Source organism: Diadema antillarum, unplaced genomic scaffold, assembly GCF_040938485.1.
Source record: "Diadema antillarum isolate AM-2024a unplaced genomic scaffold, OU_Dant_1.0 scf00000191, whole genome shotgun sequence".
NCBI classification, from domain to species: domain Eukaryota; kingdom Metazoa; phylum Echinodermata; class Echinoidea; order Diadematoida; family Diadematidae; genus Diadema; species Diadema antillarum.
Window position 1 is genome coordinate 1,396,276 of NW_027271080.1, and position 27,220 is coordinate 1,423,495.

A 27,220-nucleotide genomic window follows, 5' to 3' on the forward strand; every position below is an offset into this window, starting at 1 on the left:
CGAACTTTGTGAAAGTTTGAGTCGTGTGCGTATGAAAAAAACACACTATAATTATTCTCTCTTGTTTTATTGTTTGTTTGTTGTTTCTATCTTGGGGGGGGGGGAGGGGCAAGGGATCAAAAGAATTTGGAAAGGATATATCTTTATACATGTACGTGTGTTTGGTTGTGTGCCATCCATTGCAAGGCTAGGCATGGTAGAATCACATTGTTCATGCCAACAATTGCATTCATCACAAGAGATCTTTATTCCATGTCTTCTGAAAATTTGTCTGTTGCCCAAGTAGCACATTGAAATAATGATGAACGATTTTTATTTAAAGCCTACGGTCGTGGAGTACCGAGCGAAATGAAATTAATCAAAATGGACCCGAACTTTCGATCCTAGCAGAATCTTCGTCAGAAGCAAACTGAAAAAGGATAAATGCCAGATATGCAGATACTCAAAGGATTTGTTTTGATCGGAAGCTCAGACCCCTTTGATTCGATTTTACTCTTCAGGCTCGCTGCTAGTATTGTATATGATAAGCGGTTTTCAGCAGTTTTTGTTTGTATTATGTTTTTTGTTTTTGTTTTTTGCTTGTTTGTTTGTTTGTTTTTCAGAGAGAAATAAATTGTGATGTTGATATCTGATTAGAATTCAAAGCCGATTTGCGAACATGGGGTTGCTTTCTTCTGTCTTCAGTCAAATTCTTGCCATTTGTGTCTTCAGTGTGGAATGAAAAAAAGAAGAAGATAAGATCCTTTACTGGCATTATGAGAGAATATAGAATAACACCAGTACAGAATTTGAAGGCGAGAAAATTGTGTGGATGCGTCTTAACAGTATGGGCCAGGGCGAAACAAAAGAGATAAAAAATGGCAGTTTTACTTTTTCTGTCACTGTAAAACACTAACACGCTTTATGAAGAAAACATGCACTTCTTTTCATGTGGATGCAGTTTATGGTGTTAGTATTTTCCCCTAGCGATGCATATGATATTTCACACGTGATGAAAGAGAATATATTAATATTATATGTATTGCTGTGAATGCAGGATTTTCACACTTTTGGAGGATGTACAGGTCTATAAAACTCATACGGCTAGGCCTAACGCAGATATGTACTACAATGCCACTGTAATGGTTTAAAAGTCATGCCACTTTTTTACCATTATTAGACATGGATAACGCTAAGAATTATCTAAGCTAAACGTTGAGACTGTGTGAGACTGTGTAAATGTGTTAGACATGTACAAGCATAATCCGAACATGTTATTTTTAGGCTGATACAAGATTTGGCTGCAAAGTGATGTTAGTTTTTAAGATAGAGATGATTTCCGCGCCCATCTTCATAATGCAAAAGTATATGTATCGCTAAACGACTCCAGAGTATTAACGGTTAACACAATAGACAAAAAAAAGAAATCATCTGCTTTCATTCATGTATAAGATTATGAATAACTTGGCCTCGAATATATGAAAGAGATGTTTAAGTACAAGACATCACCATACTCTCTCCGTAATCAAAACGATTTACAGTTACCACAGCCTAAAGCTAATTATTGTAAGAGATCATTCTCATACAGAGCTGCAGCAGCGTATAATAACATATACCTAATGATTTACGTCAACTTTCCTCTTTACCCGGTTTTAAGTTCAATTTAAACAGAACCGAAATCCTTTCCACTTGATTTTTTTTTGATGCTCCAAACCTATGAACAATATGTAATAATGTGGTATAATCATGTAGTCACAATGTAGTAATGTATGTACCGTTCTATTTGTGTTTGTGTTATATTTTATTCTGTTATCAGTCCCTGATTGTGTGAAATTTTTGTGACTGTGACAGGGCACCATGGAAGACCAGAAGTGACTATCATTGTCACTACTGAAAATGGGCTACCCTCCGTATGTTTTTCTTTTCTTGACCTATATGTATTGAATATATTGATTTTTAGTACGGAAATAAAACAAAACAAAACAAAACAAAACAAAAACACAATCACGCAGAGGTGCAGTGTATGCCATTTCATTTTGTAATTTCAGCAAGCCATGAACTCATTCCGGCCCTTGAATTCTCTTCCTCATGTAAAGAGCACAAAATAAAATGCAATGCGATTTCAAGTATTTAAGCATATTCTACTGATATGGACTGCTCACTGTATGTCCTGCATATTGCGTACAGCTTTCGTTATTTTCCGCAATTCCTTGACGCGTCATTAATAACAGAAAATGATATACACGTGTATCATTTTTTCCCCCTTCATCGCTGACGCGTCAAAGAATTGTGGAAAAGACAAATACATGGAGCCTATTTGAAAATCGAGATAAATGCATATTTGATTTTTTTGTTGTTGCTAAGAACAGCGGCACCCAATAATTATTCAATAAAGCTTAATACCTTTTTTAATTCAAGTGATAATGACGAGAGAATGGTACATATTTTATTGAATCTGGACGTATTGTATGGGATGTGTGTGTGTGTGTGTGTATGTTGTTAGTAGGTGCAAGAGATACGTGCGTGAGTATTGATATTGTGGATTTTCTTTTCAACGAAAAGTTTGGTCCCATAGATCTATTCAATTGAAATTCCCTTTATTTCACGTTTACCTTTCCTTTATCACATTTTGTGATATCTTTTTACGCCGTTATGTTTTCGGGATGTCCGTCCGTCCTTCGTTCTACCGTCCTTCCGTCCGCCTGTACTCGATTTTGTGGATGGCGTAATACTTGAAAACCATTTGAGGTATCCTAATGAAGCATGGCATGTACGTAACTATAATTATATGTATGCATGGACGAAGTTGTGCCTATATCAACATTTAGGCTCACATGCTCAAGGTAGGACCTATTGTGGTAGAAAGTCAAGGGCAAATTTTCAAAATGTCACAATTTGGTTTGTCCCAGAATGGAGCATGGCAATTTTTGATACATTTTTTAAGACTTGTATCACATTGGATCAGTTGCAGTACTGTTTTTCTCAATGAATATTACTGTTTCTTAACATTCGATCAGTATTTCACCGATTTGTCATAAGCATATTTGTCATAAAAAGAAAGCAGGCCTACATTATTGTAAAAACATTTATTTTTTTTCAAGTTCAGATTTTTCATACGGCACCGTAATAGAATCGTATGAAATACTATTCGAATTATAAAGGACATTCTCTATCATATTAGCAGGGTAGCATAAAGAGGAATTTCACACCAAAATGATAACACACGTTTTTCTCTCCGAAGGTGCAAAAGTGAAAATTGCAACAACAACAAAAAAGAAGATAAAAAGAAAATCAGAGTTCTTATATTAGGCTTCAATGGTAATTGAATTTAAGGTAATTTATCTGTCTTTCAACTGAGAAGGTGAACTTGGGGAAAATATATGCATGAGTGAACATAGTCATATAAATGTTCTAATGTGAAAAAAAAAAAAAATTGCTCCTTGAAAGTCAACTCATCCAAATCCAGTTTTATTACACGAAAGAGAAAATTTGCTTGATTGATTTAATTTTCTTCAACATAATTCCATACATTAATCGCATTTCTTTTAAGTAATATCACAGAAAACATCAATATACGGATTTCAATGTACACGATTCAAAGAAAGAATTGTGTACATTAATTCTATTATCAAATTCCAAATAATTAACTAAACAATTATGCAGAGAAAGGATTGCCACTGCACCTGAAAAGAATATTTTATTTTGTTTTATTTTGTTCTGTTTCTGAATTTCTTTTTCAGACATAAATGTAACACAAAGTCAAATGAACACACTAATTGAGCACAGTATTATTTGAATCTGACAGTTAAAACAGATAAATGATTAATTCAAATATCCAACATTTTACTAGCACGATGCAAAATGAAAACAAACAGGCATAATTTCATGTATATACACAAACATTAATTTTTATTAGGATCCCGTTGATCAGCCGTTCAAAAGACAAATTAGGCACCTCTGGATATACATGAAACAGAAATACAGGAGACCCTCATCATAAGCAAACGTTTGACGAGGATAATAGAAAAATGATTATGAAAAGACTCAGAATGATCTTTCCGTCCTCAGTATCAGTATCTTCTTTCCCTATACAGTCTTTCTTTCTTTCAGGTCAATATCATATTGAACCACATGCCAATCGGTGAAGTACATCAACGGCGCATGATGGATACCACTCAGGAAACGTGGAAGATTTCTCCATCACCTCCCCATGCAGTCAGATACCCATCGAGCTCTTGAAAGGTTTCACTATGCCGGAGGCACCCATGTTGTCCATAAGTAGGGTTCATAATCCGGCGAGCGGCTGGCCAGGGATCAATCTTTTAACAATTGACAATATTGACTAGTCGGGAGCATGTGCTGAGTCATCAATGGAGATGGTATTCATACCTCTACAGTAATAGCACGAGCGGAATAGGCTAGTACCCATTTGATCCCCACAGTACGGTGTGGGACAATGCAATGTCTTTGATTGCACACTCTACACCAATATAGCTGACCCTACTGAAGAACCAGATACTGGCATTACATTACTTATTCAGCCTACAAATTCATAACTTAAAATTTTGACATCCTTAATCATCCTTCTGTGGCTATACTCTGATCAGCTTTTGATTGGGACTAATTTTTGAAGCTCCAGCCCCCTTCTGGGAAATGATAGGGAGGCAGATCGAAAATCGTATTGAGAAGCAATCGTACTGTTTAATTCACCTATTCTGTCTCTGAGACAAAACCATTGAGCACATGCAAGTTTGATGTTTTGTTTCTATTGTTATCAGGAATGGCATGTACTCATCAGCGCATCCGTGTCCATTTGTCTTTTGTTGTTGCAATTTTTGATTTTGCACCTTTGAAGAGAAAAACGTGAGTGATCATTCGGAGGTAAAGTTCATCTTTATGTTACCCTACCAATAAGAAAGAGAACAGAAGTTTCTTTAATTTGATATTTGTTTCATTTGATTCTATTGCAGTCTTGTTTGAAAATTCTGAACTTGAAAAAAAGTGTTTACTTCCTTTCTTTCTTTTTTAACTGATTGCACCATCCCTCTAGAATCCTAATTGGGCTGTAGCAAGCGCATGTCTGCGCTAGCATGTCCAATGTCTGTAGATTATGTAGAGTGCGTGTGTGTATGATATCAGTTCGTAGTGCACTCACTTTAACTTTTTATTCGTTCTTTCCACATTTCCTCAGACGGAGACTTTGAACTCATTGTCCGTATTCCATTACAGTTGTGAAGGTCTTATTCACAAAGGGTAACTGAATGTCCTATATAAACACGTCGCCGTTGTAGAATTAACAGTCGGCCATTTCGCACAGTGGGGCTTAATAATTTAAGGAACAAGGGAACAGGACGTTTGGTGACACATTATTATACCTGAGGTCAAAATGCGTCTGCTCGAAAAGCTCCTGATTTGCCTCGCTTTGACTGCAGTGATCTGTTTAGTCTCGGTTGCCGTCCGTGCAGATGATGATCAGCCCGTAGTTCGACTATCGACAGGAACAACGTTACGAGGAAAGCGAGTCAATTTGAGCCCTTACCAACTCAAAGACTTTCGCAAGAGTTTGTCCGTGTACACTCGTCTCCCCTATGCCGAGCCGCCGGTCGGAGAGTTGCGCTATGCGCTGCCCGTCCCCAAATCTCCGAGCGGGGACTTCGATGCTACTCGTGAGCCAGTGGCATGCCCCCAGATAAAGAGCCCTGACTTCTATCTTGACGTTGACTTGTCGGAAGATTGTCTTTACTTGGACGTGTTTGTACCCGAGCCCAAGGTAAATATATATATATATATATATATATATATATGAGATTAAAACCTAAAATGGCATTAAAACGCTTTATCCTGGCGAGGAAACGCATGTTTATATATATATATATATATATATATATATATATATATACACATTGGCGTATTTGTTGTAGCATCTGGTTAATCGAAGAAATGGGATCAACCTTTATGTTAATAATTTTATTTTTATAACTTTTTTTTGTCAATAATAATAACAATGAAAATAATCACAGCATCAGTGGTAACTGAATTTAATACCCCATTCAGTCGGTCATGCCACGCAGTGCTTTAAAGCAAAATGTGCCTGATAGGTTCATCACACGACAGTATGTGATGCTCCCGCTTTTCTTATTTCCCTCCAACTTTACAGGGAGCAGTTTCTATAGAAACTGGACTTGGGATTTATTTCTAGTTGAAATCAAACACGGCACAATTAGTGTCGCCGTCAATTTGAGTTTCATCCTTCGATGCTGAAAGTGATTTGCATTTGTAGATTACGGTGTTCGTTTGATTCTTCGAGCTGCGGTTTACAATAAACTTATGGCTCGTCTTATACGAAGTTCGTCCTCGGCAGCGAAGTTTTCCTGCCACCAAAATCAGACGAGCTGAAGCATCCGGGCCGGCATGGAGCTGTTCTATCGGAATGAATCAGTAAGCCCAGATGCGGTGATTTAATTTTGTGCCCTAACTTAACGACATGATGAATGAGAACTTATATCAGGCGAGTTGGTTTCTTGAAACTATTATTCTTCCATCAAGCCAACGTCTGCAGCCGTGATGTTTTGGATTCACGGCGGCGGGTACCAGGCTGGCGCAGGTTTTGTTCCAGAATTATCACCGACGTTTCTGGCCGCCAGTGGAGAAGTCATTGTGGTGACGATAAACTACAGACTTGGACCCTTGGGCTTTTTAACGACAGGTGAGTTGAGAAGATTCAATACAAACTGCTGACAACTATTTACAGTTTTAAAAAGACTCTCAACTTCGTCTCCAAGTAGACTTGGGGCAGCACCGTCACAGTAGAAAGCATCTGACATTATTACTCCAGCGCCTCACACAAAATGTTTGCGATTTGAAATCAATTGAAAATTTATCTTTTTATTAAGCTATGTGAAGATTGCATAAGGTTTCCCTTTACGTGGACGAAATCTTAATGCAATTTAGAACGATCACAAGACATGCGTTATACTGCTGCAATGCTTTCGTTCATTCTTTTTTCTTTCTTTTTAAGCAGAAAAATAATGATATTGCATGAATTGTTTGTAAGGAATCCAACTCTCACTGAATACTATAGATGCAGTATTGCACATAAATACCCACATAAACCCACATACCCATTAATGCAGTCTGAAGTATAAGAGATGCGAACCTTATCTAAATTTGAACACTGCTTAAAATAGTTTCTTAATTGCTTTATTAGATCCCATTTGTGCATCGTCCTACATGCTATTACAATGTCTCTGATATTGTGTATGAATGGCTTAGATGAATACAAACACCTTAGAATGAATGTTCCATAATAATTGATTCAGTTAAATCACCTCATTATGTAATACGCCTATCTTGACTACCAGTATGTAGCCTGTTGGTTTTTGTTCTTCCGTTTTTACTTTTACAGGAAACGATGACATCCCTGGTAACCTTGGGCTTTGGGATCAGCGTCAGGCTATGCTGTGGGTTCAACAAAATATCGCAGGTACCCCTCGGAAACTCTGCTGCTAAGGTTTATTCTGTGCTGATTTAATCGTTAATAGTCTGTTTTAATACTTAAGAAATGTTCTGTAATAGCCACGTAAAAGCCATGTAAAACTTTGTTTCGTGTCATTTTATGGATAAATGCTGGGGGATATTATTGGAATCGACTGATTTAGTGAGTATTTGACTGCATGGTTCGAAATCAGCATAGAATCACATAAAAGTATAAATCTAGCCTTTTTTATATTCCATTTTCTCCTAATGTTAATCACGTAAGATCCGACTACCCCGCAAATGTAATGAAATTATCAAAATGATGTTTTACATTTCCCTCATCTCTATACGCGTTTGTGGCGAATTACGCATAGTCTTGAGTTAGGTTGACAAAGATTGGCAGTGTCAACCACACCAATAAGCTGATTTTGTTTTTTTTACCTAATTCCGAAATTGTGAATGCAAGGGAATAAAATTGTTTTGGTAGCAGAAATCATGAACCACATAAGACATCGATTTATTTTCCTGAACATAAGGCTTACTTACAGGGGGCATTTCACGAAGCGTTGTCTGACATCTTTACTATCAGCCTATTAGATTCAAGGGTTTCAGTAGCTTAACACAGTTTGTCAGAAAAATATTTGACCAAACGCTTCAAATTGCCCCCATCCCCAGGAGTGTAATTTTGCTCACCATATTTTATTTCGTCCCTCCTCCTGGCTAGCGTTTGGTGGCGATCCGAGTCGAGTTACCATCTTTGGGGAAAGTGCTGGATCTGGCAGCGTCAACTTGCACATGTTGTCGACAATGAGCGCGGGACTCTTTGCTCGAGCCATCTTGCAGGTTTGAAAATAATTATTCCTTTCTTCCCGGTCCCTTCTCTTCCCTTTCTCTCCCGCCACAACCTCATAATATCAGGGCCACTCGCTTATATTGGTTGCAGAAAACAACTCACTATCTATCTATCTATCTATCTATATCTAACATGTCTAACTATCTATCTTTATATCTATCTCACACCTATACATTACATATCTAATATGTATCATTGTAATTTATCAAAATATTACGTATCATTGAAATTTGGCAACCAATTCATTCATTCATGCATCTATCTACCTACACTATCTATCTATGTGTTACTTGGCTTGATATCTCTCTGGCAAAAGTGGAAATATTATGCAAAATTAGGGTTAACAAAATGATAAACCCTACAAACATGCAAACACTTTCTTTAATCATTAATGCCCTCTTATTAATGTCCTGTGTAGATTCTACGCCTGAAATTTGTACATGCGTAAATGTACATGTTTTTTCAGTAATGTCAACAAATATTTTTTCTATCATTTCTTTTATCTTTATTTTTTTTTCTTTTGTTATGTTGATTTCCTTTCTTTTGTTGATTAGTAATAGTTTGAATTAGGCGTATTCTCACAACGGGTTAAACGTTATCACACTTGCAATTCAATTAATTCAATTCAATTCAATTCACTTCGATCTGATTGCTCACCTTGAGTACATAATTGTCTCTTCAAGAAACAAAGTCAAACAAACTGAAACACGGAATGTATTTAACATTTCCAACAATTTCAATGTCGATTCACTATTCAGAAAGGTCACAGTATTTATAGTCAACTCACAGTATTTTTCTTTGTTACCACAATGTACTGATTTTGTGTTACTATGTGTCTGTAGGTCCTAGAGGTTTTGTGTTGTTGGAAATGAAATAAAATGAAATGAAATTGAGAATGAAATGTATTTGTATCAAAGCTAAAGTTTTTTACATGAAGAGGAAGAGAATTATGAATATTGTTATGAATTAGTACCTCGTATGTTCATGTTCATTTCGTTTTTTTGTTTTGATTTTGTGGGTTTTTTTTTTTGTCTCGATAAGAGCGGCGCCATCAATGATTTTTGGAGTCACCATGGTAACAAGGATGATGCTGCCGCTATGGCTTTTGACTTCGGGAAGGCAGTTGGATGTGAGACCAGCGTGTCCGCCGAACTGGTCACGTGTCTTCGGGGCAAGACATTCGAGGACTTTGGGGAGGTTTACAACGTAAGGCAAGCCGATACACATCCAAATAACAAAGATGCGTAAATAGCTTGGCATGCGCATACACACACACACACACACACACATATATATATAGAAAACAACAACAAACAAACAAACACATAAATGATAAAAACGAAACGCCAGAAAGCAACACAATCCACGGAAGAAAAAAAAAAACACAAACGGCTAACCACATATCCAAAGATAATTGCACTTACATTCAAACATGTTCTAATCATTTTACGTTGATTTATCAACACATTATGGCACCTTGCTTGTATTGGTTAGTTAAATGTGCCCCGTGTGCTCGTTTGCTTTTTCAGTGTTAAAGGACTAATCTTGGTCTAACATAGATGCAGCCTCCTTTTTTCTTCTCTTTTTCAAACTCTGTATTATGTGTTATATTATCTTATTCTGATTTCCATTAGTATAATATTCCACTAGTGTAATCAACAATAATACCTCTCCTGCAAAAGAGTGCTAATGATGGTTTCTTCGTTAAATCGATCAGAAGACTCAGCAAACAGTGTGGCGATATATGGATTTTTACTTGAGATACCTGCGTACGTCGCAATTTACGTATACAGTGGACTCCCGTTATAACGAAGTCCTCGGGACCGGCAGTTTTCTTTCGTTATATCGAAATTTCGTTATAACTGAACAAAAACAATAAAAATAGATAAAGTGGATGATATGTTGCGACCTTAATTTTTCCTTCGTTGTGACCGGAATTTCGTTTTAATGGTATTCGTTATAACGGGAGTGCACTGTATAGGTTGTTTACCACGACCTTCTCTCCTTCTTCTTAAAGTTAACCTCGGGTCCTACACGATTCTTCTTCCGGCCCGTAGCCGACGGCCACTTCCTGCTGGACGACCCCTTCAAGCTCGCGAAGCAGGGTTCGTTCAATCCAGGCGAAGTTCTCCTGGGCTGTCTTCAAGACGAAGGGACGCTGTTCATCATTCCTTCATTTGCCGGCAAAGAGGGCCACGACCGCCCCGTGTTCAGCAGGTCGGATTTCGCCAACCTTGTCGGTGCTCTGTACTCGACTACGGATAGCGCAGTTGCCGACTCGACAACATTCGTGTACTCTTCGGCAGAGATGGTAAAGACCACAGACTTGTTGCAAATGAGAGTGAAACCCAAATGTTAATACCATATCATAATGGATTTAGTAAATGAAGCAGTTTAGATAGAACATATCAGTTCAGATTGAGGAAAACCCGAACCATCCATTTGACTGCGATGAACTTGTAAAGTTTCGGTGAAACCATCGCTGGATGAGCAGACTACAACACTTGTTGACGTCACTGCAGGACAATGATATCTCAGCTATTTCAAAACTAAGTTTCATTAAAAAAAAATACTTTTAGAACTGTATGCTCTTTAACATTTCATAAGTGGCTTCTTATTATCTCGCAAAGAGTTGAAAGCTGAATCCTTATCTTGTCAAATACTATACCATCCCTTTAATTATAATGGTCGTCATTACAATTGTCATTATTATCATCATCTTTATTATTCTAAATGTAATCAAAATCTATAGTAGATTGATGTATACGTTCTGTTCAATCTAATCTAAGGACATTTTTTTTCTCTCTCTCATTCTTAGCTCCAGAGTGCCGAGTCGGACCACGTAGAGGGCGTTATTCACTTTCTCGGTGACGTCAACATGATGTGTCCCACATTCGCACTGGCCGACGACCTCGCTGGGGCGGGTAGAACCGTGTTTGCCTTCGTGATGGACCATGTGCCCTCACACTCCCTGTGGGGAAGCAACTACACGTGGTTAGGGGCCGCCCACGGGGAGGACATCATCTACGTTTTCGGCACCCCTTTCGCTCTCAGCACCGAACCCGGAGAAGACGACGGATACAACCTGATCGGTCGCTTCGAGGGCGACGCGGAAATAGAAATCTCGATGCAGATGGTACGATACTGGTCCAACTTCGCCAAAACTGGGTATGGATGCCTCATTTTCAATCTTACCATGCACTAGCCTATATAGGCCTCAGAGAGTCTGTCTCGCTTACTGTATGCGGTCTTGTTTGTTTGTTTGTTTGTTCATTTCCATCTAAGAAGATGGCTGGATAGCCCATATTCAGCTACGTTAAGCTGGTCTTCCATGGGGTCCAGTTGGATGTGAGGTGGGACCACTTCACCGGGTTAAACACCCTGCTCTTTGCGATGGATGAATGAAGCGGGATCTTTTTCGTGCATGAGTTGTGACTCTCTCATACACGGGACCTTCATTTTATGTCCTATCCGAGGGAGAGAGTGTTTTGCCTCTTGTTAGAGGGGACGGTATGCTTACACACAACATTGCTCAGTCCAGACTCGGGTTCGAACCCGGGCCGCGTGATCGTGAGGCAGACGCGCTACCGACTGAGCCAACTCACCGTAACGGTCCTCCCAGCAGTTGTACATTTTATAAAAGTGGCGTCACAGTCATACTGTCCCGAAATTAAAAGAATATGGCAATACGAACTTGGAACTATAAATTACATTTGAAGTTGGCCCCGAACATGGTCCAAAGCCAATCAACAGCAGAAGGAAATTATATGCTTACAGACTGTCACACGATAAAGCAACCGAAACACACACGAAGAATGCAACGCAGATGTGAATCTTATATCGAAGTTTACACACTGTATACACGTTGTGTATTAGATGTGAATGAGGTACGCCTATCTTTGTCATTAAAGTGTATGCGTAATATCCCATCAGATCATTAGTCCATACAATATTCATCTCCCATTCGTATCACACAGCGACCCAAATACTCCGTCGAGGAGCAGCGAAGATTCGACGCCGAGCTACCCGAGCTGGCCCAGGTTCTCCACTCTGGAGCCCGCCCACAAGAGATTGTCTGAAGGTTTCGAGAACCGGGCGGGCAGGGGCAATGCCAAGACCTGCTACTATCTCAAGGAGCTTCTACCTTCTCTCCGTGAAATGACAGGTAGGTCCTGATAACGACCCGGGATATGGTTATCCTTCGCTCCATTCCCTGATTCACAAAAGCACTGCATGCACTTCCATTAACATTTGTATTTATTTCATTCGCATTTTATTGTCTGTATAGCACTAAATGAAAAAAAAAGCACATGGGAATTGTTCACTCTATGCGGACATTCATGGTTTTGTGTAGGCCTACGAGTACGTTTATCTTATTCTTTGTGTGTGTGTGTGCGTGTGTGTGTGTGTGTGTAGAAGCTCCTTTACGGACTCACAATTATTGTTACCTCCGCTATAGGTGAAACCTACGGCCGGCGGAAGTTATGTTTTCGGTTCCGTATGTTTGTTTGTCTGTCTGTCTGTCTGTCTGTGTACAAGATAGCTCGAGAACGGATTGCACAAAATTTGCAGGGTGTACTCATGAGGGCTTTTTACACTTGTAAATTTTACCTTAGTCCCGTACCAACGGTGGGGCTAAGGGGGGGGGGGGGGCTTAGCCCCACCGTTGGTACGGGACTATCCTTAGCCCACTTTCTGTTTATACTCGTTTTTGCGAAAGTGGGCTAGCCCCACCGATAGTCCGGTACTATCTGGCCCTGCAAAATAGCAGGGTTAGCACCGCAATTGCGGTGCCAAGCAAGTGAGTGTAAACAGAACGAAAAAATAATCCTGGACTAAGCGACGGAGACGAAGTCCGACCCTCACTGACCAATCAGAAACGAGGTAATCAAGTGCTGCCGGTGCGTGCGTGTACGGGTACAATACACAGCGTAATCATGAATATTCATGTGGTTTGGAAAGTCCGGGGCTAAGAAATACGAGTGTAAAAAGGTCAGTTTTCTCCTTAGCCCCGGACAAGAGATAGTACGGGACTAATTGGCGAGTGTAAAAAGCTGAAAAAATTGGTACGGGACTAACGATAGTCCTGGGTCAGAGAAAGTCCGGGGTTAAGAAACACAAGTGTAAAAAGGGCTATAATGAGGTCAGAAAAAATCCGATTGAAGTTTGGGGTCATGAGGTCAAAGTTCATATGTGTCATAAGAGACATAAGTGACCATTGCATGTATGTAAGTTTTGTTGCTGTCTGTGTGTGCGATTGAGTGCGTATGATTTGTTTTATGTTCCCTCTGTTTCTTAAGCAATTTCTCTTATCGTTTCGTTTGACTGTTACCACTATTCACTGTGCACGAGGGGACTGCATTCTCCAAGCTGGGCTTTTTAGCATTTCCCCAGATTTCCGCCACCTTTCCATTGATACGATTCCAAGACAGTTTGTCTGTACATTTTGTTAAACTATGTTTTGTGTCATTGTAAAAATAAGAATGAATTGCATTAATTTCGCTTCAATATGCAAAACTAATTTTGCACTCTATTCTTTTTTTTTTTTGTATATGCAAATGTCATATTGTATAGTCTATACCTTTGTCGGAAATGAAATGAAATGAAATGAAATGAAATGACATGAAATGAAATAAAGGAGGTGAAACAAGCTTAATCTCCCATAGACAGAAAAATCCGTCCGTTCAGAGGAGTTTTAGAACATTTCATTTTTTGTTTTTGTTTACTTTTACATTCCTTCTCCGATTTCGTGAAGACAGACGTAGTTTCCGCGGAGCAATTCCTTGGCAATAAAATACAAACTGATCTTTCGCTCACAATCTTCCAATACCTCAAGAACGAATAATTTTGGATTTTAACCAAACTTTCAGGGTGTGTTTATAATGAAGTAAAGAGAAACGATTTAATTTCGGGGCCATGAGGTCAAATGTAAAAGGTCATATGGGTCATAAAGAAGATGAAGTAAGCTTATTTTCCAAATAACTAAAAAAGGAATGCAAAATCTGATTCCACCAAATTTGCACGGTCTGTCAATAATGAAATAAGAAACAATCAATTTTCGGGTCATGAGGTCAGTGGTAAAAGGTCATAAGGGTTATAAAGGACATACAATCAGCTTAATCTCTCGTTTATAGTAGATCAGATTTTCACTCAACTTGCTTACCAAAATGCATTGTGTAGATGTCCCTGTTTATGCATCTAAGTTTGTGTAGATGATGATGCATGAAAACTGGTAATTTCTAATCATAGCTGTCTGGCGGAGGTCTGCAGCTATCTCGGAGTACTCCTGCAGTTTATTCGTTGTTTACTTTTTTTTTTGAGGGAGTATTACTCATGTACTATAAATTGACATAAGAAAGCTTGGTATCATACAGTGTTTATAATTATACTTGTATAGTTCTGCGTGTGTGTGTGTGTGTGTGTGTGTGTGTTTGTGTGTATGTGTGTGTGTACTTGTGTTCACTTCAGTACATGTACTACCTTGCATGCTTCATTCTCCTGGCAAAACATTGGGCAAACATAAAAATGTGATTTCGGTAACATACTACATGTATGTTCATGTTTGAACATGTATATAGGCCTACATGTAATCTATTATTTTTGAAGCGCCATGAGCACTGAAAGGTGGACCTGTGCGCTATTTTACAAGTAGCCACTATTACCATTATCATTACTATTTTTTCTTCCTCTCTCTCCTCCATACAGCCGAGAACTCCCGCCTGAAGGCGCTCTTGGAGGAAAAAGTGTCAGCCGACAGCGCGAAGTCGTGTCTGGACGAGAAGAACTGTCCTTGATAGGCCTATGCATCTATTCAATTTCAATTCAAATGATCACTTTATTTCCAATAGCACACTTTTGTTGATACAAGTTCAAGGAGAAAAACAAAACGTATAATGTATTGCAACAATATTATATATATATATATATATATATACAGTACAGAAAAGATGATGAAGTAAGGAAGGGTAAGAAGACGTGTGTATGCATCGAAAATTTGGTTTGAATAGATAGCACTGTCGGACTAAAATGCATTACTACCCTACTTCGTCATCTTTTCTGTATTATATATAATATATATATATATATATATATATATATATATCATAATATGTGAAATTAGTTGTTCAAAATAATTGTGTTATTGAAGTATTACAAAGAAAAGATTAATCATTGAAGATTTGTGGTATTCGAGAGGAGTCTTCACTCTCAGTATTACTCGACTAATTTTTGAAATATTGCATCTGTTGATAGAAGTATTAGAACATTTGTCACATTCCATGTATTTTCATATCTTCTTGAAATATTTGCAAACGTATTCCGTAATAAAGTACATTTGGACTTTTTAAACTTTTTCTTTTACAAGGATAGACTTGTATTCGTAAAACAACTTAATTTTTCTTTTTGGTTGATCCTAAAGGAAAATTTGAAATCCATGGTAATCTTGAAATCTTTTTATAATAATTCTTTACCTTTTGCCTAGGGACAACTAAATTATTCTCAAATAATTCAAATGATACTTTTACATCGACATTATCAGAAACAAAAGACCAGTCCGTTTCAACCAAGCAGTGTTAAACACTCAACATTTCTGATGTAATGTTACGTCTTTCAAATGACACTTGTTCCATTTTTACGTGAGTTTCAGTGGTGTAAATGTGAATGTAGGATAGTGATCAGCTATTACAAAGTAAGAAAGTATCATGCCAGACTCAGGAAGAGGGAGAAGATTATTCTGAAAATATTATCAATGAGAGTTGCAGATTGATCACTAACACGAGTGGGCCTAGAGAGGAGAGGAAGAAAGGAAGCAGTTGAGACGTAAAAATTTATTCTAAAAAATCACGAGCAATGTTATCGAAATCATATTTCAGTAAATGAACATTAAAATCTCACATAGAGAAAGAATTGAAGAGTTTGTTTGCAAAAACCGATAAGTCCATTTTTGACGATTTTGAAGTACGGTCTCTGTCATAAAGTACAAAATAATACCTTTTAAATGATATATTGGTCACTACATATAATGTTACATTTTTGAAGTTATGGTCAAAAGAAGCAAAAATGTTCTTATTATTCTCTTTATTTTTCTTGACCTTTAATGACAAATATCTCCATTTGACAAATATGGACTTATCGGTTTTTGCAAACAAACTCTTCAATTCCTGCTGTGAAATCTACCGACATAGAATAAAAAAAATCATGAATATTTGACTTCGGGGATCTATAACAAATACCAATCCAAATAATATGTTTATCACTTGGAATGATCAACTCAGTGAAAAGTGACTCGGCGGTGTTATTCATGCAACACAAGTTATCAGGAATTACATAATCGTTTATATATATGTATATATATATATATATATATATATAAGATATATCATATGTATATATATATATATAAGATATATCATATGTATATATATATATATATATATATATATATATATATAATATATTATATGTATTAAGTATATGCACTCCGTATTCTTTACACAAAATTATAATTAGAGAGATCAGTTAAATGATAATTATTATCAAACCACAAGATTTCACTGAATCCGATCATAGGACTGAATTTTTCATAATCTAATTTTCACATTAGAGTACTGTGTCCGGGTCTCCCCCTTCTCTTTCACACATAGTATTAAATCGACATGATTGAATTTGACTGCCGTGATTGTTTTGAGAATACAATCTAGCCATAGAACGACTGAAAATCTTTTGATGCCTTGATGATTTTCTGCACATAAGATTTTTGCAAGAGTCATACTGTGCACTCCCGTTATAACGAAGTCATTGGGACTGCTGTCTCCTTCGAAATGCCGTTATAGCCGAACAGTAAAGTACATATATATAAATATGATGATTTTAGAATCTGAATGTCTACTTCGTTGTTACGAGCGTTTCGTTATAACCGTGTTTTTTATATAAATGGTAATGGACTGTATTACAATCAACCGATCACATGTCTAGCAAATATTGCAAATGCGGTATTGGTTTGAGCGTTATCCTTTAATGGAAACTAGAAATGTCGCTTTGGCGACTGGTATGCCTCCGCCATAATGCATGATTTTCCCAATAGGTCTAGATAGTACATGTGGACACTGTGTGATTACATTTTCACAAAATTGGCAAAATATTTGAATGACAAGTTCATCACAAATGTGTTGAATGTTCACCTTCCTCGACGTAGGTTTAATTGGATGAATAGGAGAGCATGTATCTAGGGATTTAAGGACTTTAACTTGACTTTGACCCATTCATACATTTAGGCATTGAGTAATTTTCAAGGTACAGGTGTGGAGAAAAAGTGCAATTTCTGAATTGAATAGTAAATTGTTACCATTTTCATCTGGCCCTGACCCTAAAATTCATAAGATAATTACTTTCAGGTAGAACATGCATAATATGTACTAAGTTTCAAGGTAACTTGAGCCACTTCCGAGATATGGAGGAAAAAGTTAGTTCAGCACTTTCACTTGATCTTTGACCTTTTGACCTTTGAGGCAAAAAGAGAAAAAAAAAACTTTCCAGAGAATTTCTATTACATGTAGGTTACACACGCATACACCAAGTGTAAAAAAACAACCCTGCTGGCATTGCATAAATATGAGGGTAATAGTAAAATTTTGAAGTCTTGCACTTGACCTTTGACCCCTGACCTTTGACCCCATGAACCCTACATTCTCTAGATAATCACTTCCAGTCAGTACGTGTATACTTGTATACTATGTTCCATGAAGATACCTTGAACAATTTTCCAAGGTACGGAGAAAAAAAAAAGTTTTGATATTTTTACTTGACCTTTTGACCTTTTGACATTTGACCTTTGACCTCATGACCCAAACTTTAACCAGAGAATCTTAATTGGGTAATACATGTATACACTAAGTTTCAAGAAAATCTCTTCAGGCATTCAATAGATATGGTGGAAATAGTGAAATTTTATGTATTTGACCCTGACCTTTTGACCTTTGACCTTTGACCTCATGACCCAAACTTTCACCAGAGAATCTTAATTGGGTAAAACATGTATACACTAAGTTTCAAGAAAATATCTTCAGGCATTCAATAGATATGGTGGAAATAGTGAAATTTTATGTATTTGACCTTGACCTTTTGACCTTTGACCTTGAGCATGTGCACCCAAAAGTTGATAGGCACAACTTCACCCCCTAATACACATACATGCCAAGTTTCATTAGGATACCTCAACAGGTTTCGATAGTTACCTTGTCCACAAAATTCATTACGGACGGACGGAAGGACGGACGGACGGACGGAAGGACGGACGGACGGACGGACGGACGGACGGACGGACGGACGGACAACCCGAAAACATAATGCCTCCGGCACCACTTCGTGGCGGAGGCATAAAAAGCAGTGAACGAAGCAGTTTAAGTGGGTTTCGAATTTCACGCAAACCAAAGGTGGACAGATCAAAATGAAACATGTAGAATTACTAGGCCTAAAATGACAACAATGATGCGTGAAGATTTCATTAACGCTAACCACTTTAGACCGTACTTCTCGACGATGAATTCATTAAATATACCAAAAGAATAAAAAATCTGTTACGGTTATTTTGAAGTCGATATAGACATAATTTTAATTCAAGTACAAAATTAAACATAAGTGAGGCACGTATTCATACCTAAACATCTAATAGATGACGTCACAAGAGGCACTAACTGTATTGGTCAAAAGTTGATTACTATTTTAATCTTCCTGTTAAGGATTACTTTATCAAATAAGCACAATTTGTTTTGAAGTGAAATTCGGAACGAAAAGTTTACATACATATTTGAATTCCTGCAGACTCCGAACGCATAAAAATCATGGTACATAATCTTTATGCAACACACCCAATGGCAGCCATTTAAATACAGTATCGTTTAATTTAATCTAATATCATTTATTTGTTTCCTTATTCAAATATGTAATACAAAATTATTGCAAAGTAGCATTACAGATTTGCACAAGGTGAAATGTCATGAAGCAAACATAAACAATAGTATAAGAAAAGTATAATACATATACAGCAGTACCTACAAGCCCACAACTACACATAATTTACATAATGTGATCTTCCTGAAATCACTCTATGAGTTGAAATAACCCTATAGGCAGCTTTAGCTAGTAAGGAATATGGAGGGAACTTGCAATAAGAAATAAAAGAAACCTTGTACATTTAGCGAGTTCCGATTAGAAAAGAAAAAGAAAAAGGTCTTTGCATTCGTGCGTATATTATATCCAAATAAACGAATGGGCATTCCGATTCAGAGGAGATAAGAGGAAAATTTACAAGCAAAGCAATAGGACAAGATATCACACACACAGACACGGGCACAGGCACAGAAAAATCCATTCAAGCCCGAGAATTAAACAACACAGGACAGGTGTGTTGATGAGGGTAGTGGTGGGTATGATACAATTGCATCTACAGCTGGTACAGTGAAATGATTATTGTAGCTGAAAACGTGAAGAAACAGAGACATACTCTTCTCTTAGAGAAAAATGTTGCAAACATATAAGCGGAAGCAAGAGAGACATGGAACTGCGCAACTTTGCCAACATGCGAAAAACAGTACCAAATACAACTAATAAAACTCCATGAATTGTGTCAAAGCTCTAACGACAATTACTGTTTTAGTCGGCAGCAATATCAAAAGTAGGATTTACGCAAAAGGAAACTTGTATGACTCTATGCATAATCTTGGAGTGCCACGAAAAAAAGAGTGCTCTCTCAGCCTGTACTGAAAAAAGGGAAAAGCAACAAATAATTCCAACCCTTGTAGTTTAAGAAATTCAACAATTAATGGAATGCAGGAAGTCAGGCACGCAAATCTGCAGCATTTTTTTTTCACGCGATGTATTCTCTTTTTTTATGTTCGCTGAAAGAATGCAATGAGTAATATAGGTTTTCCCGTTCATTTTCAAACTTTTTGTAGTTCAATTTCGTCTCAAGAAATCTGGAGTAGGCCAATCCTAGTTTCAAATTCGTCTTTCGTCGATCATTTTCGAACACAGTTTATTCAATTTAGTCATTTGTCACACATTTTCGTGTGTGTGCACGCGCGCGTGTGTGTACGTGTGTCTGTGTTTTTTTTTTTGTGTGTGTGGAGGTGGGGATACAAGTGTATGTATGTTACTCCTAAATGTGGAAAAAGTAAACAGTTGCAAGAAAATGGAAATAACCAAAAATCACAACAGGAATGATATGAGACGAATTTGAAGGGAAATTTGACGAAAATGATCGCTAAAAGACGAAAGTGCTTAATGCTGTTAAGTGTGCAGCGAGGGTGACGGACGAATTTGAATTGTAAATGACGAAAATGTGTGACAAATGACTTAATTGAACAAACCTTGATTGAAAATGATCGACAAAAGACGAATTTGAAACTAGGATTGACATATTCCAGATTTTTCGGGACCAAATTGGCCTACAAATATATCAAATTTGATGAAAAATGTTTGAAAATGAACGGGAAAACCTTAAGTACATATGGGGGAACATTTAGCCAGGTTCACGGAAGAGTCGCCAAAAACTTATCTTCACTCATGCACTGTGTATCCTGCCATTATTACGGTCCCAAATGGAAAGTTAAGCTCTTCTGTTCTTAATTCTCATTTGTAGTAAAATATCTCTCAGTTATGGGCCTTGTGAAAACATTTGTGATTTTGAAACTTTGATGTAAGGATTAGCGAAGTTTTAAACCACAGGGAAAGAGATGGCATACTTTTAATTGCAGTTTTGAGTTGAACTTGAATATCGATAGTCATGATACGTCGGTGAAGATGCTCCAGGAGCATGCTCTGTATAACGTTCCCAATGTTAAATGAATACATGATGCACTCAAATACGGAAATGTCCAGCGTAGTGCTGATTTTCAGATCACAGATCATTCATCTGAAAAAAAAAAAAAAACATAAATCAGAATTTCAGCATGTTCATCAACGTTTAGTTTGACGTCTCTTCAGTTCTGTCTGTCGATAGCACCAGGGGATTTCCCTCAGATTCGTTGTGATGATGAACGTCCCCCATAACCAAAGTTTCGGCGTGGCTGACATTTACCGTCTCTGCTTTGATAACGATTTGTAACGGCTCCTTTCCGTGGACTCGCGAATCAATGTTTATATCGGGATGCTGAGTATTCTTTGCTGAATCTGTGCCATCTGTGTTATGCATCGATGGCTGAGTTACAAGAGGTTGCTCTTCTGTAACGTCACATGTGTGTCCCATTCCTGCGCTGATCGTGTCAGTGGGCCTGGCTCCAAGCGGCTGAACTTCCTCTGGTACAACCTGCTCCGTTTCGACATCAGCTACCTGCTCGACGGGTTTGGGAGGAGATAGCATATACCCGTGTTCTGGCAGACCTGCGGGTGTCGGTTCGGGAGTCCGTGGCGGTACTCTGCATGGTTAAAAGTTTCATACTGCGTGTCAGTGTCTAAGGAATTTCTGTTTCTCGAAACCCGGTATCTTTTATCTCATTCATTAATCTAGATGTCGCGATTAATTTTTTTTTTTTGTATTGATGTATAACTACTCTTGCACAGAAATGAGGTAGGTCGGCACAGTTGTTGCTGTTGTTGTTGTTTTTTTTTACCACCATGGTAAAACGACTTTGTCGTAAATTGAGCTAGTAAATCATCAAACTACATGTATTCAAGATTTTGATCATCTCTCCACCATTCCAATTACGAGAAAACTCGATATTCGTTCACGATTATGAAAAGAAAAAAAAAAGTCGGTCGGTTTTGTTTTCAACTGACAAACGTGAACAACATAAACTTAAAGTGACGGGGAGTTCATGGCAAACGAGCTGTTTGACAAAACAATGAAAATGACCACACTATTCGAGATGTGATTGCTCGAAAGGGCTGTGGCATCACTTCATGGTATAACTTGGTTCATATTAATTACTTGACGTAAATGCATAACTTTTAAAATAATTATCAACATTGATTATCTGGTTGAGTTGCATATTTTCATTGGTACATGTATAAACGAAGAGTGCACAGTTCTACTAACAATGACTAACGCTAAGAGTTTACAGTAAGTCTCACCTGACTAGGTCAACTGGTAAAGGATCTGTATGTATAAAATACGGAAATGTAAATCGTTACCTGATATTGATTTTAGTATTATATAGCTGAACCTGTGTATAGCGGCGTCATAAAGGAACAGGAAGTATAGATGGAAATGCGAAAATTGCGAAAACTAACTTTTTTTTTTCGCTAGTCAGTATGAAATTGACTTAACCCTGTCATTGTGATCAAACAGTTTTCGAGCTATTTCACATGAAATTTTAAGATGGTGGTCCTGACGACGACGACATTTGAAGAGTTTGTTTGCAAAAACCGATAAGTCCATATTTGCAAAATGGAGATATTTGCGATTAAAGGTCAAGAAAAATAAAGAGAATAATAAGAAAATTTTTACTTCTTTTGACCATAACTTCAAAAATGTACCTTTATATGTAGTGACCAATATATCATTTAAAAGGTATTATTTTGTACTTTATTACAGAGACCGTATTTCAAAATCTTCAAAAATGGACTTATCGGTTTTTGCAAACAAACTTCATTTTTCCTTTATTTTGATTTCATTCGTTGCTTTACATTCCTCCTGAATGTTTGAATAAACAAAATAAATGGACGAAACATGATATCTCACGAAAAGCGGTATACGTACATCATCTACTTGAACGGACAATTAGACATATTATGCACAAATACTTCATGGACAACACTCAAATTGTTCACTTAATGTTCAAAAACAAATGTACCAGTTTTCAAATGTACAAAGCGTTTTATCTCCACTCAATAAGAGTTCTCAAGAAACACATGAAAGGAATCTTTTGCATAAAAGATCCCCAACCTCCCATCCCCTATAACACACACAGAAATCTATCTTTCCTTATGATTAATTGTCTAATCTGCCGTTATATACGCCCCACCGTAACATCCGTCTTTTCTCCCCGTATTCCCTATAATCCTACCTTTCTTCCATACCCCTCCCACGCAAAAACAACAATCAATGTCTCTCAAGTAGTCTATAATACTCACACACACACACACACACACACACACACACATTTCTATTATATCATTTGTGTATGATGTTAAACACAAGGCATTTTGTAGATATTTTCTTGGTGATAATACTCTTAATAACAAAATGCTGATAGGCAGTACATCCGATTTCACAGGAGTTAACGCACACGAACATACACACAACCAACATCACCACCACCAGCAACAAATTATCAGAATTATTTCATTCAGCGCTCGCCAGAGCTCATCTTACCGAATCTCTCCAGCCCAAGCCACCTTAAACAATCTGTCGTGAAACAACTCCATTTCTGTTTCCTATAACGATCACAGCAGACAATGACGACCACGAGCACGATGGCAGCGAATATGGCAATAGCCACCACGACGTATATCATCGAGAGTACCCCTTTCCCACGGTGGCCGGGACTATCTGCTGTCAATTAAAAAAAAACAAAAAACAAAACAAAAAAAAAAAACGATTACCGAAATTCCTGAGAATATAGAAAACATAATTATAACATACAGGACAATCTCTCTCATGATATATTTTCATATAGTTCCATTGCTTAATGCAAACATATGTGCAGAAAAATGACATCAACCCAGATGATACGACTGGACAAATCAATATTTTGATCATGTACAAGTGTATGTAAAAGCTCCAGACAAGATTTGATAACAGAGGCTATACTGTTGTTGTTGTTGTTGTTAAAGAGCTCGAAGACCTTACCTACTTTGTGCATCAAAACCCAATATTGGTGTCAGAAACGGACGGTACATATTGGAATGTGTTTAATGTTTCTTTGTTTTTGTCTACTCTTCTTGTTTATTTCGTGCTAGAAGTCTGTCAAAAAAAAAAAAAACTATTAGGTCAGCAGCTGACGACGTGAGTTAGATTCACATCTGCGCGAATTAGCGGGATACAAATCTCGAAATTTGCATCGCGATCGAAATGTCGAAATGTTTGCCCGTGTGGACACAAAAATCTCGCTAATCCCTCAAAATCCTGCATTTATTTCTCAATTTCAGTACTGGAATTATCTTATGTCACATTGAACATGTAGAATATATGTCGATTGAGTAAGCTACATGGTACTAAATTGTTGGGTCCTCAGGGAAGAATATCCCTATACAATTATCTGTACCTGAGCAAGACATCGTACCAAACACGCATTCAAGACAAGAAGTGCTCTGGTCTGGTTATGAGTTGTTTTTTCAATTCAGATTCATATTTGTATTTACAATGTCACATTACATTGTATAATATATGTTCTTTTAAAAGAAAATTTAACAACTCGAATCAATACAAAATATATGTTGGTTGGGTTAAATAATTATGAACTCTTTTTTCAAAATCCTACAAGTGTGCAGATACTCATTCATATTGATTTTGACTTACCCAAGCCACCATTGTATGAGGTGTCATTCTTTCCGGACTCCTGAAGAAGAAGAAGAAGAAGAAGAAGAAGAAAATTATTTCATCAGTCCCTCATTATACAATAAATTGCTTTATGCAGTCTTCCTTACCTTTTGGAAGAACAGGAAAAGAGAAACAGATCCTCTAATATAGTCACATTGATATTTTACACAGGCACACACACATACACACACACACACACACACCAACACATGTATATATTTAATAATGTGTGTGTTTTTTTTGTGGAACAAGGGTATTAAGTATACGACTAATAGATATTCAAGCGTCAGCATTTCACATCTTATCCACTGTTAATCTGTTTGAGCAACAAAAACCGAAGATTATCTCTTCACCTTTACATACATAAACATAATACTCACACATTTACACGAACATACCCAAACACACACACACATAATATATATATACAATATATATATATATATATATATATATATATATATATACAATATATATATATATATATATATACAATATATATATATATATATATATATATATATATATATTGAAATAAGGAAGGAAAAACTGACCAGAAACAACTGTAATAATAAATAGCGAAAACTTTGAGCAAAGAAAATCCCGATGAAAACCCATTTTCTTTGTTCAAAGTTTTCGCTATATATAAATATATATATATATATATGATATATATATGAGTGTGTGTGTGTGTGTGTGTGTGTGTTGCAGGTGTGCTGCATATGTTTGTATATTTTGAAATTGAAATTATCGTGTCATTTATGCTTTATAATTTGTTGAAATAATAACAAAAGATAACCATTTATTATAAAAAAATAATGAGAAATGGTTGTACACCAAGTAGGGTCTACCAGCTAACGAAGAAAGAACTCAAGAACAAACAGACATATATCGTTATTTAGTTACTTCACATGTTATCAATTATCAATTCATAGCGTTATTGAATACAATGCATCCAGCACCTATCCTTTCATTCATGTCTTAAAGGGATGGTATAGTTTTGGTCGAGAAGGTGTATTCAAGGTTTTAACTTTTAGCGAGAGCATCGGAAACAACCACTGAAATGTTACAGAGCATTCAATTTTAAGAAGCTTTGAAAAAAGTTTATTTGATGAAAATCAGTTTTGAAATAGCTTAGATATCAAAAACAAATTAAAACAAAGTGGTCCTAACAAAAGTTGGGTCCCCTTTCATTACAACCTCTTTGTTTGTTTGTTTTTTCCACAATCATTCCAGAACCAATTTTCACGAAATACACATTGAATTCCTTTCAGAATTGTATGCTCTTTCATATTTCATAAAAGGGTTCTCATTATCTCGCAAAAAAAAAGGAGACCTGACGTGCCATCTCAACAAAAAACTATACGAATTCCTTGAATTGCGGTTCAATATTCAATAGAAATCGTACTAATCATTCTCGCATATTCGCAATGCCATACAGTTTCACGAAATTTATACATACACTGGCTGGCGGGACAAGGGGGGGGGGGGGAATCTTGGGCCTATGTCTCCTTACCTTTTTCTTTAAAAAAATGAAATCCATCAAGTCCACTGTATCAAAGGCACCGTTTACCATTGGGAGCAGTGATTAAAAAAAAAATGTCTGAGTTATCACATTTGATGCATATGTGTAGGTCAGTTGTATCACAAAACATACTATTATGAAAATTTTGCAATATAGCCTGAAATGTAAGAAGATAACACTATTTATCTAAATAAACCATAACAGTATACGGTTTAGTCCAGAAACATTTTTTAATTATTACTATTTTTCACATGTTGTATATGTAACATTACTTAACATTGATTATACTGTTTTTGTCCCTAACTCACATTTTAGAACTACTTTGAAGCACTAAAGCTGGTTTTTTTTTTGTTTCATCTGCAAATGGTAAACAATGCCTTTAAGATCGCCTTCCGGATTATTTCCTTATTATAGATGGGCCTCGGGCGTTTTTCCCTTGACCCAACCATGCAGGAGCAATATTCCTTTTGATTTCATTTCATCATTTTAATTTTCAACCAGGAATGTCAGTGTACAAAACATAACATGAAGAAAGAAAACTACATATTTTACACACATCGAAATGTAATATAAACACAATAAAGTAAGGAAAAATAAGATTCATGTTATCTACTGCATAATGTTAGAAATGTTGAAAAGAACTGACCAACGCCCCAAACCACGTACAGGAGAATATCACTATAAAAGAGAAAGAAAAGAAAAACGAAGTTCGGTCTTCCTTGGAATATTTATACACTGGGAATGGTTTACCAGACGATGGCATGTACGATGTATCTCAAAATCATATCTCTAACATAGACTCTCAAAGTCCACTTCGCACAAACTTCGTAACTCCACAGCTATACTTCGGTTCGCTTTTTTGTTTCTCTCTCTCTCTCTCTCTCTCCTTTCTCTCTTCATTGTCTGCCTT

At 36.9% G+C, this 27,220-nt stretch overlaps 1 protein-coding gene across 1 annotated transcript; it reads left to right on the top strand.

Annotated features, from left to right (window-relative positions):
* Window positions 1-5,317: 5,317 nt before the first annotated feature.
* Window positions 5,318-15,176, top strand: LOC139723454 (acetylcholinesterase-like). The gene is made up of 9 exons (XM_071634697.1): window positions 5,318-5,749; window positions 6,526-6,685; window positions 7,385-7,462; window positions 8,180-8,298; window positions 9,350-9,514; window positions 10,326-10,619; window positions 11,127-11,476; window positions 12,286-12,473; window positions 15,014-15,176. The coding sequence occupies exons 1-9, from the start codon at window positions 5,366-5,368 to the stop codon at window positions 15,100-15,102; spliced, it is 1,827 nt and encodes a 608-aa protein (XP_071490798.1). The 5' UTR covers window positions 5,318-5,365; the 3' UTR covers window positions 15,103-15,176.
* The last annotated feature ends 12,044 nt before the right edge of the window (window positions 15,177-27,220 follow it).